This window comes from Coffea eugenioides, chromosome 8 (genome assembly GCF_003713205.1).
Source record: "Coffea eugenioides isolate CCC68of chromosome 8, Ceug_1.0, whole genome shotgun sequence".
Classification (NCBI taxonomy): Eukaryota; Viridiplantae; Streptophyta; class Magnoliopsida; order Gentianales; family Rubiaceae; genus Coffea; species Coffea eugenioides.
Genome location: NC_040042.1, coordinates 46,453,335 through 46,472,503, shown reverse-complemented (window position 1 = coordinate 46,472,503; position 19,169 = coordinate 46,453,335). Strand labels below are relative to the sequence as shown.

Genomic DNA, 19,169 nt, shown 5'->3' with positions numbered 1-19,169 from the left:
GCTTAATATTCTGAGCTCGAGCTCGAGCTCGAGTTTGACTCGAGCCGGCTCGAGCTCGACTCGAGCTCGATTAATAGCGAGCTCGACTCGAGCTTGACTCGAGCCGCTCGCGAGCGGCTCGCGAGCGGCTCGATTCGTTTGCAGCCCTAGTGCTAATGCATGGATCAGAATGCTACTAACTAGTGAATTTGTACTAATGATTCTTGATCAGTCTAATTTTAAACAAAAAAAAAAAGGAACATAGTCTCTATCAACTTTAAAGATCAATTTAGTTTATTTTTCAATTATTAGGGAGAAAAAGTGAAATAAACCAAACAGTACAAAGGTGAATATTCTCTAGATATACGTCTCTTAATAATTTCATTTTGTTGTTAGTAGGTCAACATCACAAAATAATTACACCAATTATTGTATTCCTTATTTGGGTTGGGAAATGAAAAAAATTAGAAAGCTCATGCACATTTAACAAAAAAAGATTGTGCCACATGAATAATAGTCATACAAATCCCTTGCTTGAAATTTTATGAGATGAATTGAAATTTGAAGATGGTGATATACTTACCTTAATTGTCTCACATAATTTCCTTGTTCGGCAACAGGTACGATTTGATTTGGCTATGAGAATACCTATCAATTCTTCTTTTATTTATCAATCTCCATCCTCGTTCCATTGTTATTGTCATGTTCTATTTATTAAAGGAAAATTTAGTTGGATGATAAGGTGAGCAAAATTATAAATAGAAGGTCTATTTATCAATCCTCATCCCATCATTAATGTTCCATTTATTGAGGGAGCGTTCAGTTGGGTGATAATGTGAGAATGGTAAGTAAAAAGTTTCAAGACCTCTCATTAAAAAAAGATGTTCAATTTATTTGACCTATATTTAGTACATTTTCTTAATAATGAGGAGGGAAAGTTGTTAAAAACATCTCTTAAATTTTGTAAAATAATTTTTTTGGTCCTTTACTTTGAAAATTGTAATTTTACATCTCTTGCAAATTTACCTTGGTCAAATTTGTTTCTACATAAGTTTTCGACTAGTTTTTGGTTGGAATCCACTATTTGAGGGGTAAATTTGTCAAATTAAATTTTACATAATTAGATCCATAGTCCCTCACATTTCACAAAATAAATTTTTCATCCCTTATTAATCATGTGTACAAATAGTTTTTTTTTTTTAAATCCATGTATATATTTATTTGATTTCACCTGAATAGTACGAATAATATGCAATATATCTCTATTTGATTTTACCTACCGTTACAATTAGTTTGTTTAGGTGAAATCAAATAGAAATATATTATATATTATTCGCATTGTTTATATAAAATTAAATAGATATATACATGGGTTTAAAAAAAACTTATTAATACACATGATCAATTATAAATGAAAAAATTCATTTTATGAAATGTGAAGGATAAAAAAATTCATTTTATAAAATATAAGGGATGAAAAAATTTATTTTATAAAATGCGAGGGACTATGGATCGGATTATGTAATTTTTTATTTGATAATTTTGCCATTATAAAATGATCACGTATAAGGCACATTCTAAATTCCGACAAAAAAAAAAGTTGAAAATCTAGATAAGCACAAATTTAATTAATGTGAATTTGTAAGAAAAGTAAAATTATAATTTTGAAAGTGATGAATGAAAAAGTCATTATTTAAAATATGAGGGATATTTTAAACGATTTTCACTAATGAGAATTAATAATTCAACTCCTTTCAAACAAAAAAGAGAAAATTATGAATCCATCTGTATCATTAGCGAATCAGATTAATTCCAATCTGACAAATTTCCCTCCCAAAGTGCATCAGAATTCCACTCAACAGCCGTTACATTTCCCACCAGTCGGACCCAGCTATCCACGTGGTGTCGTTGCATTATCTCCCTCCCCGTCTCCTCTGCCACCAAAAAAAGAAACACTCCTTCTTTCTGCACTTGTCTCATATTCGCTCTCCACACTGCTCTGCTTTTCCTCCCAAAAACGTTCCGGTTTCTTTCACGCTCTTACAAGCAGGGAAAAAAAAAGAGAGAGAGAGCATATTTTACCCATTTTGCAAAAAAGTTCTTCATCTTTCAATCAACCCCTTTCGACGTCGTCGTTTTACCTGCCTCAGAAACCTGGCTTGTTCGGCTCCTTCATTTTCTCCTCATGTGGGTTTCTTTTTTTCTTTGATACATCTTTGTACTTAAATCTCTCTTTAGTTTCGCGAGGAGGGTTTTCAAGTTGACGTCGATTAAACCGCTATTTAGTTGGTCTTGGGGATAAAAGTTTGATCTTTCCACTTTGTAGTTGAAGAAAAATCAGAAAAAGCTGTTATCTTGATGTCGTGTTTTTTAAAAAAAAAAAAAATTTTTGTTTGTCTGATTATGGGTTTTGTTTTCTTTTTTTAAAAAGAAAATAAAACAGAAATAAAAAGAATGAGTTCTCCAGACTCGAAGTCGGTGTTTCCTGAAATCTCCGAGGAGTCATCAGTGCCTGAGCTGATGGCGTTTGTGCGGTCGTCTTTTCGCCAAGAGGATTTTCATGAGGTGGAGAGGTTGCTGGTAGGTCGAGAGGAGAAGATGGAGATGGAGTTGAGAAATCTGAAGAGGGACTATGAGGAGATGAAGAAAAAGTGTCAATCGCTGGAGGCTCAGAATTTGGAGCTTGAGGAGAAACTGAAGAAACGCAGGATTGAATGTCAGGAGTTGAGACAGCAGCTGGTTAGCCTAGAAATTGAGAAAAGCGTAGCTGAGGACATGGTTACGCTGCGTGATGCTCAGCTGATGGGCTTGACTAGTAGAGTATCCAACTTGGAGGAGGCTGTTGCTCGGTTATTGAGAGTTCCTGTCGCGATCATAAGGAGCGGTGCTCTTCTTGCTCAAGAAAGGACGCAAGTCCAGGTTTCAGCAAATGGGGTGGGCCTTCTTGTTTATGACGGTCATAACAGGGGCATGAATATAGAGAATTTGCGGAACGGAAATTTGAAGAACGGAGATTTGCAGAACAGAAATTTGCAGAACGGAAATTTTCAGAATGGAGCTGTCAATCACGTGGGCAGTGAAAATGGAGAATTTCATCTCGAGAATTTGCACAAGGAATTAGGCGTTAATTTTGAGAATCGCCAGACCATGGACTCTTTTCTGAATAGTCAGCTACAGTTTGCTCGCATCATAAGTGGTACTCAATTCCCTGACTTGCCGAAGGAAGGTAAAGCTGAATGCGTGCTCTTAAAGCATTTAAATTGCATATTGTTCTTATCAATGTTTTGGGCGGTCTGGGATAATCGAGATGAATTTAAAATCTTAGCTGTGTGAAAAAACTAGATTTTAAGATGACCGAATAAAGTACACTCTGGACATCATATGTTTACAGGTGGTGTATTTTTGCACTAGCTTGGTTAATGAATGATATAGGTTTTTACTTCGGGCCTGCGCAAACTGCAGAGACTGCAGCAAGTGACCATGACAATGCTGAGGCTTCTTCTGGTGCACAATTAACTTTTGATTGTGCTGAAGTTGAAAATGTTGCTTCTGACAAAAAGGAGGAGAGTAATGGATCTCCAGACACAGGTATCTTGTCATATACATCTCTGTCAACAATGTCTTTAGTGTGATTTAATTAAAAAACCAAAGCATGTAATTTCGTATGATCATTCCAAGTTTAAGAATATGGCCACAGAAAGTTATTTGCACAACTAAACCATGTTTAAGCTTGAACTTTTCCAGCTTTTGAGTGTTGACCAGTCAATCAGCAGTATTCTATTGGCAAAAAGTAGGTGCCACATTGAAATGCACGAAAGCTGTCCTTTGTCTGTGAATGGTGGATTTTCTTAAAGAGTGTTAGCTGCATTTCTGGAGGGACTCTGGGGTCATAAATTTAAAGCAGTTGTCAAGGACTGGACAGCTTGGTTTGACGAATAACATTTGCTTATTGGTCTGTGTTGATTGATACCTAACCAAGGCAGCTACTTCATACGATCCCTGTCATAGTTATAGCCAGTTAATGGTTTTATTTTTTATTTTTTCTTTTTGGGGGAGAGGGTTGGGGGTGTGTGGAGAACCTTAATACCTAACCAAGGCAGCTCCTTCATACGACCATTGTCATAGTTATAGCCTGTTAATGGTTTTATTTTTTATTTTTCCTTTTTTTTTTGTTTGGGGGGGGGGGGATGGGGGTGTGTGGAGAACCTTAATAGCCATTGCCGTTTAGGCGGGACTCTATTCTTTTTTATCGGTGGCAGACCTATAATCCAATCGGTTGAACTTGCTTTTGGGGGTCATCTATCATTCAGATAGCTAGTGTCAAAACAGAATTCATACAGAGGTTCCTTGAGATAGATGCAGTCTTAGCCTGTTTAGAGATAGTGTTACTGTCATCCCATTGATTGTGATTGGTGTTGCTTCACTTATCTCATTGTTACTGGACCTCTTGAATGTTTAGCCACTGACTTATGCTGTGCATGCATGAGTATGAATATACATACACATAGCCTTCTCAAAACTTAAACAGGCATTTTTGTATGAACCCCCTCTGATACCCATTCCTAGGGTTGGATGGATTACCAAAGCCCCTCTCTCTTCATCTCCATCCCCTGTGCCTGCCTTCTTCCCCATCTACCGTTGTACACCACCTAAGGGGATGTAAAGTGGCATTAATCCACACATGATACAACCACCTATGGGTTCAATACCAATAAATCTTACAGCTCTAAAGTTACTCAGAATAAGATAAGGATTTAATAGTGCCTTGGTACAGCAACTATGAAATCTTGTTTCCCGAACAGGGGATATTCTGAAGTTGAACAAATACTAAATACCAGAAGCTTATATTATTTTTCTCTCCCTCGGATACCTTGAAGTTTATGAATATCAGGTACATGTATTTGTGTTAAGTGTAATTGATACTTTGCTATAAGGTTCCTTTTTTCCCATTTCATCACTTATATTTTTTAGTTTTCTGGATTATTTTCTAGTGTAGAAAAGATTATTGGCTGATAGCTGAAGGGTAATCATGTTGTGCCGTGGAATACCAGTGATGGGAAGTCACTATATGAAGTTGTCAGAGGGAAAATCTTGTAGCCTGCTGTTTTGTTTGTCCAGATGGAGGAAGATAAAGCTGCATAGGGGGGTTGCATCTGAATTTGGCATTGATGGGCTCTTAATGCCTTAGTACATCAAAATTCTTTTTGTTGGCATTAAATTTCAGAAGGATAGTTCTTTATATTGTTAGTTTGTGTTTTTGCATTTTCTTTTTTAATTTATATCTTGGATTAAAAGGATATTGTGCTGTGATGATGATCGTGAGTTGTCATGACTTTTTGGTTAAGAATATGTTGCTTTTAGCTTTTGCTAGTTATATCCATCTATGATGGGGCAATTAGTTTCACCTTCATGTGCTAAATCTTTGAGGAGAAGCAAGGAACACCTACAGAAACCTTTTGAAACCAATTAATGGCCCATTCGAGGGGATGCATTCTAAGTTTTAGTTTATCTTGCAGTAGCATTTAGCTTTGTGCCATTTAACTTAATGCCCCATTAATATTTTATTTAGTACATAATCACATACTGGTGTAACACAGAGACTTTCTGAAAGGAGTAAAAGAATATTGGACCTTTGTCTCTTCCTTGAGGGTTACAGTAACTTGATGTTGGTGTACAATGTGCAAGCCCCTTCCTGATATCAAATCCCATCAACTAGCGAGAAGTTCTGAATCTTCTTTGTGTTGTCTTAGGACAGAATGGCAGCCTTGACCAGAGGTGCAATATGTCTGGGAATCAGATCAATTGAGTTCTGAATGGATTAGCTCCTTGGTCCACCTCCAGGTTGTCAATACTCGTTAGAGGGGTTCCTGTGAGTGTCTAACATGTTAATAGTGGCATGAGAAGGTTTCTCATGCTCAGCAAACTACTAAAACCTCTGCTCTCTCCGAAATGCTTCTTCTTCTTCTTTTTCTCTTTACCAAGTTTCCTTTCTTCTTCCTAGCATCTTTTCACACTTCTTTGATATTCTTTTGTGTGATAGATCATTTATTTTCTTACCCTCTCTGCCTTTGCTTTCTTTTAAACTCTATTTGATCACCTTAGACATCCCTTTCTCGATTGATTACGTAAAATCAATATCAAGACTCATGCGTGATACAAATTCTTGGTTGATCCTCCTCTTAACTTACTCTTCTTTTCTGTTATAGAAGGCAGATTTTGGTTAATGCCTTTGTTTTAGTATAATCACAAGCTTCACTTTAATGCCATCAACTTTCTATTTGATAACTGCTGTAAATGAGGTAGCTATAGTACCTTGGGCCTCCAAAATTTATGGACCCCTCTGGTGTTATAGGTTGAGTAGATGATATCTTAAGGATGGCATTAGAACACCCTGGTTTTGGTAGGACTTGAGTTTATCAAGAATTTTTAATGCTCTTTTTTCTTTTCAATTGTACCCAAGGAACTATTTTGGTTATATGCTCCCTTCCATCCTTGGGGTAAACAAGAAGGTCTTCTTAACTTTCCTAGACAGGATTGGCCATTAGTCTAAAGAATATTTTTTGAAATCTTAGGCTTGGATTGATTTGTTTGACGCCCATATAACTTAGCTTAGGAAGATAAAGAGCAAAGAGCCAAAGACCTCTAAAAGCATTTTTTGCGGTCAAATTAAGAGATGAACATGGAGAACTCACAGCTTCTTGTTTAGCGCCATTAAGATTACCAATATCTTTTCCTTGATTGCTTCTTGTACTCGTTTCATCTTGTTCCTTTTTCCTTTGAGCTGTTTATAGGAATGTCTAGTAGTCTGTTCTCTTCCTTAATCCCTGCTTCTTCTTGCTAGAAATAGGGAAATACTATTTCTTGGACTATAGCTGACACGAAAGACTAACCGGATATTTGCTAAGAGAACAACTCTGAAAGTGCTTTTTATTGCTTAATCGTTAATGACACTGACTATGCCTGATCTATGTGAGGGTCTTCATTTGTGTATTGCACCAATCAACGCTAAGAGCATGCTCATGTATGAAAAATCAAACATTATCCAATTGCCACCTTTAGGACAATTTCTTAGCCATTTTCACCTTCTATTGCAAGCAACAGAGGGAACTAGGACTTCCATTGAGCTAACCAAAGAGCAGATTCCTCCAATTGAAGATTGTGGTACTATTTTTATATGTATATCATGTTATGACAACATAATTAACAACCAGAGGATCTCCTCAAGAAGTTGGTAGGTCTGGTGCAATTGCAGCAATTTGTTCATTGAAGATTACATTGGCGTCCAATGTACAACATAGTACGAATGAGGATATAATTGGTACAGTATAATGTAAATCATGGTGTTAGAAGCTTGGAGAGAATTCTCAGCTTGAGACGTTTGAAGGTGTGTGAGATCAGTAGGTATCAGAATATCAGATCTACAAATATTGCTTCATTAGAAGTTGCTTTAAAGGAAATATCCCTAGTTTGCCTATTCATGCTGTGGCATGGGATTTATCAAGAATATCACTATATATATTAATGTAGAATGCGTTCCTCAAATGGAGGGGAAAAAAATATGGCATGTGACTTGAGAAAATAAACTTCTAAATTAGTCAAAACCACCTTTGCCAATTTGGGAAGTTGATTTAGTCCATCTGGTACAGAGGCCAGGAAAGAAATTTAGAAATGTGGTTTGTGAAATCAGTGTAGTGCATTCCAAACACCATGGAGCTTCTGGTGCTCTGCACTGATGCTCTAGAAGTAAAATGTCCCTATTTGTAAGTCACAGTTTGGGAAGTATATGCTAAATGGAACTAATGTAGGACATGTAATTTTTTTCCACCTTTAGCACCGTTAGATCGTGATCTGTTTGAGACAGTAATTGTGATAAAATGCTATCCCAAATTTTATAGTAACATACCATGTGATCTAAGGACCCTATTAGGTTTTTGATTTATAAAGATCAAAAAGAAATGTTTTTTAATCTTTGTACATTCACAGGGATACAAATTTGTAGCAGTCAAAGTTGCAAATGTTATATCATTTCATTCAGAACCTAAAGCTTTGATGCTATGATTAAGGATCTGACTTTAAAATTTTAGCATTACAAGAAAAAATCGAGCAAGCTGGCTGGTTATGGAACTTATTGATCATCTAGAATAATCTAAATCCTTTTAGTGACTTTTCAGATTTAATTCAGGAAAATTATTTTTTTATATTTGTTAACTTCTTAATCAGATCAGAATCTAAACCTCATCTAGTAGCCTTTACACTTTGGATAAAATGTCACATGATCCCGTCACTTTATGGTCTTTTTGTATACTCTGGGCTATTAATTTTTGTTTTTATTATTCTTTTGTGAAGTTGAATTTGTCATTGAAGCTCTTTTCAAACCACAATGTTGACAGGAGGGAAAAAAAAGAAAAAGAAAGACCCCAATTCTTTATCATGGTTTTGTTTACAAGGGATTACTATTTAGTGTATCCAAGCTGGTTTTTAGTTGGTTGCAAATGTGGAAGTCTTGAATGCGTTTCTCTCACTCTTTTCACAGCTTTGAGGGTGGTGTTTTACCGAACATTGTTGACTGATATGCAAATGATGGAAGTGCAAATATAGTTAGTTACTTTGGTGTCCTTGAGGACGTCACCATGATATGTTTCCTCTTTGATGAATGTTGGTTTTCTATTTCATCTAAAAGAAGCCTCTATCCATAACTTCTAAGTTATTTATCCTTTGACCTAGTTTACATTTCTTTTTCCTCTTAGATGTCATCATTGATGACATAAATTGATGTGAAAATGTTGTCTATGCCTTATGTGTCTGTGGTTTGTATATATTGCCATGTACATCATTGTGGTGCAGTATGTCAGTCAAAATTACGTTAATTTTGTAAATGTTTCATAACAGAGTTGTATAATGCTGAAATCTCACATACATCCATGGAGACTAGTGTCTATTGTTTTGGTGACAATATTGAGTCTTTAGTGTGTCTTATGTGGATGCTAGTATTTACATGTTTGCAATTCCCCATGAAAAAGTAAACCATGCAATTCTTTTCAAAGAACATGATGGGGTTTTAGGTTACCCTGGATTCACAGTTGATGAATAATGGAGGTGTTTATGGTTAGCTAATTCAAATAATGATTGACAATTATGATATTTTACTGTTGTCAAACATTTTCTGTTGCTAGGAACAAACAAAAGATCAAATTTCAACTGTTCCCACGTCCAAATTTTGTGTATCTTCTAAGTATGATAGTGACGATTTAATGTTGTGCTCATACTTGTGCATTGTCCATCAAGGTCAAACATGTGGCTTTCATATTTTGCTACATGCATGATGCATCACATGCTAAATGAGGTTCACTTTTTATCCTGCATACTCAAATCTTCTCTGAGCGTATGTGTCTCTGTATTAAACTCTCTGCTGTTGGTGCTGGTTTTTGTCTTATTATTTTGTAATTGCTCTTTCATTGGTAGCTTAAGCTCAGGATCAACCATAGCGTAAGATGTAACTGATAAAATGTAAACCTAGCAACATCTTTGGCACTCTTAGAAATTTCAGAAAATACAAAGGTTTTGTTTCAAAGGACTTGTTTGTACATATTGTATGCTTAGCAGAGCTAATGTCATCTTCTCTCATATGCAACCAGATAACTAGATACCTTTTCTCATTTTTGTAGATTAAGTTTTGTTTCTATTTCTACAATTTGAAACCTATTACTTTTCCTCCATCCTGCTACAATTGTTAACATCTTTGACCATTTGAATTTTGTAAGTTGAATTCTAGAAGCACTTAATAGTTTCTTAGTGAAAGTTCTAAAGGCGAAAGAATCTTGATATTTATACCGCAAGATCTAACAAGAGATAACGGAAGTTCTTCTTCAATTCACTTTTATTTTCTTTTACCATCTTCTGCATTCAGCATATCATCCATTCTCATTCTTACGTCATATTTTTTAAGTTGAGTGATCCTTTACCAGTGTCTGTCAGAAAGGTGACGGATTCCTCTGGGATCCTGTAGCATGCTGTTAATAAACTACTGCTCCTCCTCATGTGCACTAATGCTTGTGAAGTGAGACCTTCAAAAGAAATTTTATTCATGGATATGTATGACATGTTTCAAGAGCTCTTTGAGATCATTGGTCCCCCTTATATGTTTGCATTTCATAAGGTTAATTAACAATTAAATGTTCCAAGAATGAAAATTACTTTACTAGGAAAACTGTAGGAGTGTTACTTGTAAACTAAGAAAAATGGAGAGAAAAAATACTTTTCTTCTATATCACTTTGGACTACACAATATACAAATATATATATACACAAGTGGATACTATAATCATACTATTACCTAATTAATATATGATACTATAATCATATGATACCTAATTAATATATGATACTATAATCAAATATTTCCTAATATTTATATTATCAAATCTTTCCATAATATCAGATCACATATCTTCAACACTCCCCCCAAAGCTAGTGAATATAGATCTTCCATTCCCAGCTTGGCAACACTTTCATGAAACATGTTGCTACACAGTCCCTTTGTCATCACATCTGCAAGTTGAAGTCCTGTCGGAACATATGGAGTACAAATCAGTCCACTTTCTAGCTTCTCTTTAATAAAGTGCCTGTCTATCTCTATGTGCTTCGTCCGATCATGTTGCACTGGGTTGTGAGCTATACTTATAGCAGATTTGTTATCACAATATAGCTTCATCGGTTTGCTCCATTGAATCCTCAAGTCTTCTAGGATAATTTTAACCCACAATAATTCACATACCCCTGCTGCCATAGCCCTGAACTCTGCTTCAGCACTTGACCTTGCTACCACACTTTGTTTCTTGCTTCTCCAGGATATTAAGTTTCCTCCAAGAAATGTACAATATCCTGAAGTTGATCGCCTGTCAACTGGAGACCCTGCAAAGTCTGCATCTGTGTAAACTGCCAGATCAATTTCAGGACCCTTTTTGAATAAAATTCCCTTCCCTGGATGTGCCTTTAAGTAATGAAGCACTCGATAAACTGCTTGTAGATGAACTGCTCTAGGATCATGCATAAACTGACTAATAACACTGAGTGAGTAAGCTATATCTGGCCTAGTATGTGCGAGATAAATGAGTTTCCCAACAAGCCTTTGGTACATCTCTCTGTCCACTGCTGTATCTCCATGAGCCTCAATTTGTGATTCTGCTCAATGGGAGTTCCAACTGGGTTGCTCGCTGTCATGCCTGTTTCCTTGAGCAGGTCCATAACATACTTCTGTTGAGAAATAAAAATTCCCTGCCTTGATCGAGCCACTTCAATTCCCAGAAAATACTTCAATTTTCCTAAATCCTTTATTTCAAATTCCTTGGCTAGGCACCACTTCAAAGTTTTCTTCTCTACTTCATCGTTTCCTGTCACTATGATGTCATCTACGTATACAATCAAAACAGTAACTCCCCCCAAGGCTGAATGCTTGATGAACAAGGTATGATCTCCTTGACTTTGCTTGTAACCATTAGCTATCATTACCTTGGCAAATCGTCCAAACCAAGCACGTGGGGATTGTTTCAGCCCATATAATGCCTTTTTTAACCGACAAACCTTGTTCTTGTCAACCCCACTGAATCCCGGTGGAATGCTCATATAAATCTCCTCTTCTAACTCTCCATGAAGAAAAGCATTCTTCACATCGTATTGCTGTAATTCCCAATCAAAATTAACAGCCAAGGATAGCAGAATTCTCACTGTATTCATCTTTGCTACTGGAGCAAATGTTTCCCGATAATCTACTCCATATGTCTGTGTGTATCCTTTCGCGACTAACCTTGCCTTGTAGCGTTCTAGGGACCCATCTGCTTTAAACTTTACTGCATACACCCATTTACAGCCCACTACTTTCTTGTTCTTTGGTAAATCAACTAATTCCCAGGTCCCATTCTTCTCTAATGCATCCATTTCTACTTCCATAGCAAGTCTCCATTCTTTCTTTGATAATGCTTCAGACAATGAGCTAGGAATAGAGACTGTATTTAAGGTGGAAAGGAAGCTTTGATGGCTCGGGGAAAACTTCTCAAAAGACACAAAGTGAGACAATGGATATAGGGGTCTTTTGGTGCATTCTCGGGGTTTTTTCCTTACAGCAATAGGTAGATGTAGGTCCTGGTCAGGGCTAAGAGGCTCAGGACAAGGTGATTTAGAGCTGGAAGAATGGTCGGTCGGTGGTGTAGAATTCAGATTTGATTCACTCATTGTTACCTCATTCCCGGAGCTTGGTTTAGAGGATTGTTCTTGCCTTGTAACCACGATGGGATCTCCTTTCCTTGTATACACTTGGTCAAACCGGAACCAGTCATAGATTTTACGGTCTTCCTTTTTTTCTTCTACCACATCAGATTGAAGAATTGACTCTTGGAATTCAGATTTGGATGACTCAGATGTGGTCAACTCTAAGGAGGGAAATTTTAACTCCTTATCTTCAAGTGTATCTAACTCCCCCTGAAGATAAGGAGTGATGAAATAGGGCTTATTTTCAACAAATGTAACATCTGCCGAGACATAGAGTTTTCTAGTAGGTGGATGATAACATTTGTAACCCTTTTGAGTAGATGAGTACCCCACGAAGACACACTTAAGAGCACAAGGATCTAACTTCCCACGGTTATGACTATGGACATGAACAAAGGAAGTACATCCAAAAACTCGAGGAGTGAGATTAAAGGAAGATCGAATATCGGGGTAAAATTTGGATAGGTTCTCTAGTGGACTTTGAAACCCCAAGACCTTGGAAGGAATTCTATTTATGACATAAGCTGATGTGAGTACAGCTTCTCCCCAATATGCTTTTGGCACACTTTGTTCAAACAGTAAGGCTCTAGTGCACTCAAGAAGATGTCGGTTTTTCCGTTCTGCCACTCCATTTTGTTGTGGAGTGGCAATACAGGATGATTCATGTATGATTCCTTCTTTTTGGAAAAACTGACTCAAGGTTTGATTGAAATAATCACGAGCATTATCTGAACGAAAGTGTTTTATCTTGGTGCCAAATTGATTTTGAATCATTGCATGAAAAACAGGGAAAATATAACTCAAATCAGACTTATTTTTGAGTAAATAGATCCAAGAGACTCTTGTGCAGTCATCGATAAATGTGACAAACCACTTAGACCCTGAGATGTTTGGAATAGTTGATGGCCCCCAAATATCACTATGGATTAAAAAGAAAGGAGAAGACGATCGTTTATTACTTATAGGAAATGGGACACGAGTGTGTTTAGCATACTCGCAAATATCACAATGAAAAGACTGAACATCAAATCCCCTGAACAAGGAAGGAAACATTATTTTTAATGCAGAAAAAGACACATGACCTAGACGTCTATGATGTAACCAGATGACATCTTTATTGGAGGGTGAAGACAATGTGGACAGGGCAGATTTACTAAATTCTGGTTGACTTGATGTATCCAAGTAATAGAGTCCATCATGCTCCTTAGCTAGTCCAATCCTCTTCCCCGAGCCCCGGTCCTGAAAGTCACAATAGGATTCATCAAATATAACAGAGCCAGCTAGATCCTTGGCAAGTTTTTTTACAGAAACCAAATTTGTAGATAATCGAGGAACATGAAGAACATTTTTAAGAATCAAATTTGGAGTAACTTGGACATCTCCGATACCTGCCACAGTGGTTGTAGTACCATCTGCAACAACAATCTTTCTATTGCTAGGACAGGGATTATAGGTTTTGAATTTATTTGAAATATGAGTCATATGGTCCGTAGCACCAGAGTCAAGAATCCAGACATTCCTAAGCTCATTGCCTAAAACACTAAATGCAAAAGAGACTAGAGCCTTACCTGAAAGTGTCAATGAACACATACCCGGATTCCTTGATTGAGAATTGTTAGTTGCTGGTTTGTCAACTGTCTCTAACATACTTTTAAGCTTCTCAATTTCCTCCATACTAAACCCTCCAATCACTTGAGTTGGATCTTGAACCGACATATGAGCCTGCCTTTGCTGGCCACCTTTTTGTCCCCATTCACGAGTGGGTGGTTTCCCATGTAGTTTCCAGCATTGATCTATGGTGTGTTGTGGTTTCTTGCAGTATGTGCACCACAACTCCTCGCGATTCTTTTGCCCACTTGTTTGATTGGTCTTGTCCGCAGCAACCTTGTTCAGTACCAACCGCTGAGATTTGGAACTTAAAAGGGCTGAATTTTCTATTGAAGGTAGCTCTAACATAATACCCCTGCGACTTTCTTCTCCACGTACTTGGGATATTGCTTCTGTTAAAGAAGGAAACTCTGGCCTGCCCAGAATTTGAATTCGTACAAGATCGAATTCAGAGTTTAGGCCAGCCAAAAAATCATAAACTCGATCCCTTTCTATGAACTTCTTGATAAACACTGCACATTTGCTACAGTTCAAATCAAGTGCCCTGTAATAATCCAGTTCCTGCCACTGGTTTTGCAGAAAATTGGCATACTCCGTCACTGTTTTTGTCCCTTGTTTTGCTCCAGTTGTCTTTGTCTTGATGTCATAGATAAGAGCTGCATCATTAACCTTGGAATATGTCTGATGAAGGGCATCCCAAATTGCCTTTGCTGTAGGAAGAAACATACATGTATCGCTGATTTCAGGAATCATGGAATTCCATAACCAAGACATGATCATTGAATCCTCTTGTTCCCATGCTTCAAACCCCGCCGTTTCACTATCCGGTGCTATTTCCAATAGATGACTCAACTTTCCTTTTCCTTTCAGGAATGTTCGAACCAATTGAGACCACTTCAAATAATTTTTTCCATTTAGTCTATATGCTGCCTGGATGTTTTGAAGCTCTGTTGTGTTCCGTGTACTTTGTTCTTCTTCCATAGTTGAAGACAATTGCCGCGTTGAGGATGTAGCATCCGCCATGATTGAATAGGAGGGGGGGAAAAAAATGTATAGTAACAGGAACAGCAATGAAGGCTGGAGAGAATAAGAAAGGAACCAGCAATTAAGGCTGGAATTGACAAGAAGCAAAGGTGGTATTTTTCCCAAAACCCTAGACGGGCTCTGATACCATGTAAACTAAGAAAAATGGAGAGAAAAAATACTTTTCTTCTATATCACTTTGGACTACACAATATACAAATATATATATACACAAGTGGATACTATAATCATACTATTACCTAATTAATATATGATACTATAATCATATGATACCTAATTAATATATGATACTATAATCAAATCTTTCCTAATATTTATATTATCAAATCTTTCCATAATATCAGATCACATATCTTCAACATTACTTATTTTTCTTTACCTGTTTGAGTCTGGTATAACCTCATATTTGGATACAGATCTCAATGGCAAGGAGTTGTTGCAAAGTAATGCGAGGACAATGAATGGACATGATGTGGTTCTCTGTTCTACTGATGTACAAACTGCTTGTGATGCTCCTGAAGTTGGAACAGATGGTATTCACCCAGAAAAAGAAAATAAAACTTTGTTGGCAGCAGGTATTCTAATTTATTTGGTTCTTTTAGCTATATTTGTAGTCACAGTCTAGCAACTTGCTTGAAGTATTTCTCTTACGGAATTTAGTTACAAACCTGGATCTTAAGATTGATGTTTGTGAGCTTAAGAGCTTGTATTCACAGTATCTAAGCACCAGTGTTGATTTTCTTTGTTATGATAGGAGTGCATGTAAGGCATATCACTCAAATGCATGTAAAACCACTTGATGCTATGTGAAGTAACCCCTTCTTCAGAATCTTGCACATAATTCAATACCATATTGAAACTTATAATCTCCCTTGATTCAAGTAGATTTCTAATGTTCGGGCTGCATTGAAGTTTTACGTGCATCTAACCAGGTCAGTTGAATAATTTCATTATATTGGTGTCATAGAAGATAGGTCAATAAGCACTGAAGAAGATATGATCTGAAAACTAGCACCTTCTGAAACAAGCTTTAACAGTGGTAAATGGTACCCTTTGAGGGTTTTGGACGGCGTGCCACTTCTAGCTTTGTAACTGATATAGACTTAATCATAGTAGAATTGGTGCCTTGTTTCCTAAGGACTTCAAGTTGAATACTAAGTTAAAAACAAAAAAGGGCGGCATGTCGAATCACTTGGTATAAGGGTCTTTTTGAACTACTTTCAGACATAACATATGAATTTTACCAAGCAGTAGCAGCTTGTTGCTGCATTGTTGATATTTGTAACTTTTTGGGTCAGTCATACGTTATTATACTGGCTAAATGGAAGCCACCTCCATATTTTTAATTATGGAGAACATCATAACAGTTTTTGTGTGTTGTAAGTCCTTTGTTATTTTGAACTTTAGAATACTTGCTAAATGGAAGCAACCACCATATTTTTAATTATTTTGAAATTTATAACAGTGTTTGTTGTTAGCAACCTCCATACTTTTAATTATACACAAACAAACATAATATTGCATATCCTTCTTCCCTTTTTTATCTTGTGAAGATGTTTATTCTGTTGATCTATTTGGAAAGATGTTAATTTGCTACATTTTTAACCTCTTTATATTCATGTCATTGTGTTGTTTACTTATTAGCTGCATTCATGTTACACTTACTTCCCAGGATCAGTTTACATGACATGCCAAGTGAAGTTATAGTTCCAACAATCCAAATATACTGAGGGAAAAAAAAATCTAAGCTACCTCATGTCAAGGAATGCTAGCTAAAGCACCAAGCATTTGAAATGTGGCCAGTGAAACATAAAACTCTGCTTTCTTCAGCAATATCTAAGGACTATGAACAGATGCCTGCAGAAAAGTGACACTCTGGCCTTTTCAAAACCTTTGGCCATATTTGAGTTTGCATTCTTACATGTAATGTTTCTCCTTGAAATTTTTGTATCCTGTTAAACTCTGTATGTTTTCTGTTGCAGCTTTAACCAATACAGATAATGGTTGTGATAATCAAATGGGTGGTCCAAAACAATTGGTGATTGAAACTGATAGCTCCAATCAGGCAGCTGCTTCATGCATTCCAGTTAGTGAGGCACCTGGATCTCCCATTGTTATTGAAATTAGTGATAGTGATGAAGAAAATCTTCCTGCTGGGTCTACACATTTCTTTACTACTTGTGCTTCAGACATCAACTCAACTGGAAAGAAGGTGCCTTTCATTAATATTGGGAAAGGCGCATGCTTTATGAAAACAGAGGAAGAGGATGGAACTGATTCCATGGAAGATTGTGATATTTATCAGATGCCAAAAAGAAAAAGAAGCATGATTGAGACTAGTGACACTAACTTTATGGTGGCTAAGAGGAAGAAAGAAGAAAATGGGCAGTTGCTTCGTGATGAAAATGGTTCCCTTGGTAGTGACAGCTCAGTGAAGCTTGACTGCAAATCCGCTGGTCTTGAACCTCTTTTGCCTTCTGTTCAAAATCGCTTAGGAGAAGTAAGGAGAGGTGGCAGTGTCCAAATTGGTCTGAAAAAATCACTCTTTGATGATAATGATTACTCGAGTGATTGTACTTCTAGTGATTCAGAGAGCGAATCTTGTCTGGAAGCTTATGTGGATAAAATGGTTGCAATTGCTAAAGGATACAGGCTGAAGACATGGAATTTTGCAGCAGACATGCTTTCAGATCTTGAGAAGGATGATGAACTCTGCATGAATGCAGTTTGTGCTCTCTATCGGAAGAAAAATTCTGCAGAGAAATCCCCCATGAAATCATCAGTTCTTGCAGATCCAGGTTTTTCCTATTGTGATGCAATGAGGTATGACCAATGTGAATGCAGACAATCCATACTTTCCAATATGTTTCATTTGAATCTCTGACAATGAAATGCAATGATGTTTAAAATTAGTCATCACTGTGAAACAAACAGTTATTCAAGGTTTTCTTGTGTGCTGTTGCTGTGCTTTTTGCTTATTTAGATACTGGGAAAGGTTATTTGGGGAGGAGACTCTAAAGAAATTATTATCAAGAAAGCTGTTGCTTTTGAAATGTTTGGAACAAATTATAGCCTTTAATACTAATTTTGGCATTTGTCATGAATCTCTTTTTTCGGCAGCTTTACGAAAATTGAAGAAAATAAGACCAAGCCCACCTTTTAATTTCAACTGGATTTAATCTTGAACCAGCGTGGTATTTTGCTCAGCCTGTTTTGGACTGCGTGCTTCATTTTGTATGTAAATAGGATCAAGTTTCTTTTAATATCAGATGATACACTGTAGCAGAAAAGCGTTAGGGTATGCAGCTACTTGCTGAGAACTATCTACATTTGTTCCATTTCGGATGTCCTTTTAAGTATTGTCATAGTGAAAGGCATTGAAAATTCTATGCACTCTCCTATTTGAGGGCTTAAACACTCGTTCATTTAATAGACCTTGGTTTTTTAAGTTTTTTGATTGCCTTGACTGAAGGACGTGCTCGTGATTTTTTTTTATTTTTTTATTTTTCAGTGTAACTCAATTAGCTGAGTTTTTAATTGATGGGGATCCAGAGTTCAAGTTAAAGAGAACTGTCTCAGACGCTCAGCAAAAAGATCCAAAAGTGCTTTCAAAGTGTAAAGATCTTGCGATTCAGTACTATGAGAAGCTGTTTGAGTTATATCAAAATGGGCAGGATCCTTTCTTCCATCCGAAGTTCTAAGCTCATTTTTAAGAAGATACTGAGATAGATGATGCATACAGGCTAAGTTATATACATGACAGGCAGGGGTGCCTCAGCATTGATAGTCTTTTTTTTCTTACAGCCTAATACGATGGACCTGGTGAAGTTCTTTGTCATACAAACTTGCATGGATTGGAGGCTTTGCATTCTTCAATTTGTATAGTGCGACTCCCTGAATGCAGACAGCCTTCTGAATAGTTTTGCTTGGTTTGGTCATAGAAATAGCCTATAATAGGTAATAGTTTTTAGAATATTTCCCTTAAAAAACAGTAGTATGTGTATTCTATTCTCTGGAATACAACATTTAGTCAAGTGGTATTTATAGTTGCACACGATCAAACTGCAGCTAGAAATTGTTGAGTTATTTAGGCCATGCAATGCAGCATCAAAATTTACACAAATTGTCTGGAAACTCTCTCTCTTCTTTTTTGTCAGCAAAATTCACAGTAATATCTGCTCTGCGTCGTGGCTTCAAATGCTGTCTTGTAAGCTAGGGCCTAAGGAAATCTGAAACCAACCCCATTCGAATTCCTTCATGTGAAGAAGCATCTA

The 19,169-nt window shown here is 36.8% G+C and overlaps 2 protein-coding genes across 3 annotated transcripts; one reads left to right on the top strand and one right to left on the bottom strand.

The window, feature by feature from the left end:
* The first annotated feature begins 1,980 nt into the window (after positions 1-1,980).
* LOC113781255 lies at positions 1,981-19,006 on the top strand. The gene is made up of 6 exons (XM_027327161.1): positions 1,981-2,166; positions 2,411-3,205; positions 3,442-3,567; positions 15,312-15,470; positions 16,878-17,718; positions 18,407-19,006. The coding sequence occupies exons 2-6, from the start codon at positions 2,434-2,436 to the stop codon at positions 18,594-18,596; spliced, it is 2,088 nt and encodes a 695-aa protein (XP_027182962.1). The 5' UTR covers positions 1,981-2,166; positions 2,411-2,433; the 3' UTR covers positions 18,597-19,006.
* LOC113781257 lies at positions 13,284-14,983 on the bottom strand. Of its 2 annotated transcripts, none has more exons than XM_027327162.1 (2): positions 13,812-14,983; positions 13,284-13,482 (listed from the first exon to the last, which is right to left on the bottom strand). In XM_027327162.1, exons 1-2 carry the CDS (start codon positions 14,872-14,874, stop codon positions 13,448-13,450), a joined length of 1,098 nt encoding a protein of 365 aa, XP_027182963.1. In that variant the 5' UTR covers positions 14,875-14,983; the 3' UTR covers positions 13,284-13,447. The 2 variants fall into 2 exon arrangements, with proteins under 2 accessions (XP_027182963.1, XP_027182964.1); XM_027327163.1 differs by having other exon boundaries at positions 13,836-14,983.
* Positions 19,007-19,169: the final 163 nt, after the last annotated feature.

Excerpts from the sequence above, each read along its gene's own strand:
- LOC113781255 (XM_027327161.1), top strand. The coding sequence starts at position 2,434 with ATGAGTTCTCCAGACTCGAAGTCGGTGTTTCCTGAAATCTCCGAGGAG. Across the intron at positions 3,206-3,441 it reads CCCTGACTTGCCGAAGGAAG|AGACTGCAGCAAGTGACCAT; the intron begins GTAAAGCTGAAT and ends CGCAAACTGCAG. Across the intron at positions 3,568-15,311 it reads TAATGGATCTCCAGACACAG|ATCTCAATGGCAAGGAGTTG; the intron begins GTATCTTGTCAT and ends ATTTGGATACAG.
- LOC113781257 (XM_027327162.1), bottom strand. The coding sequence starts at position 14,874 with ATGGCGGATGCTACATCCTCAACGCGGCAATTGTCTTCAACTATGGAA. Across the intron at positions 13,483-13,811 it reads GTGTTCATTGACACTTTCAG|GACCGGGGCTCGGGGAAGAG; the intron begins GTAAGGCTCTAG and ends TGTGACTTTCAG.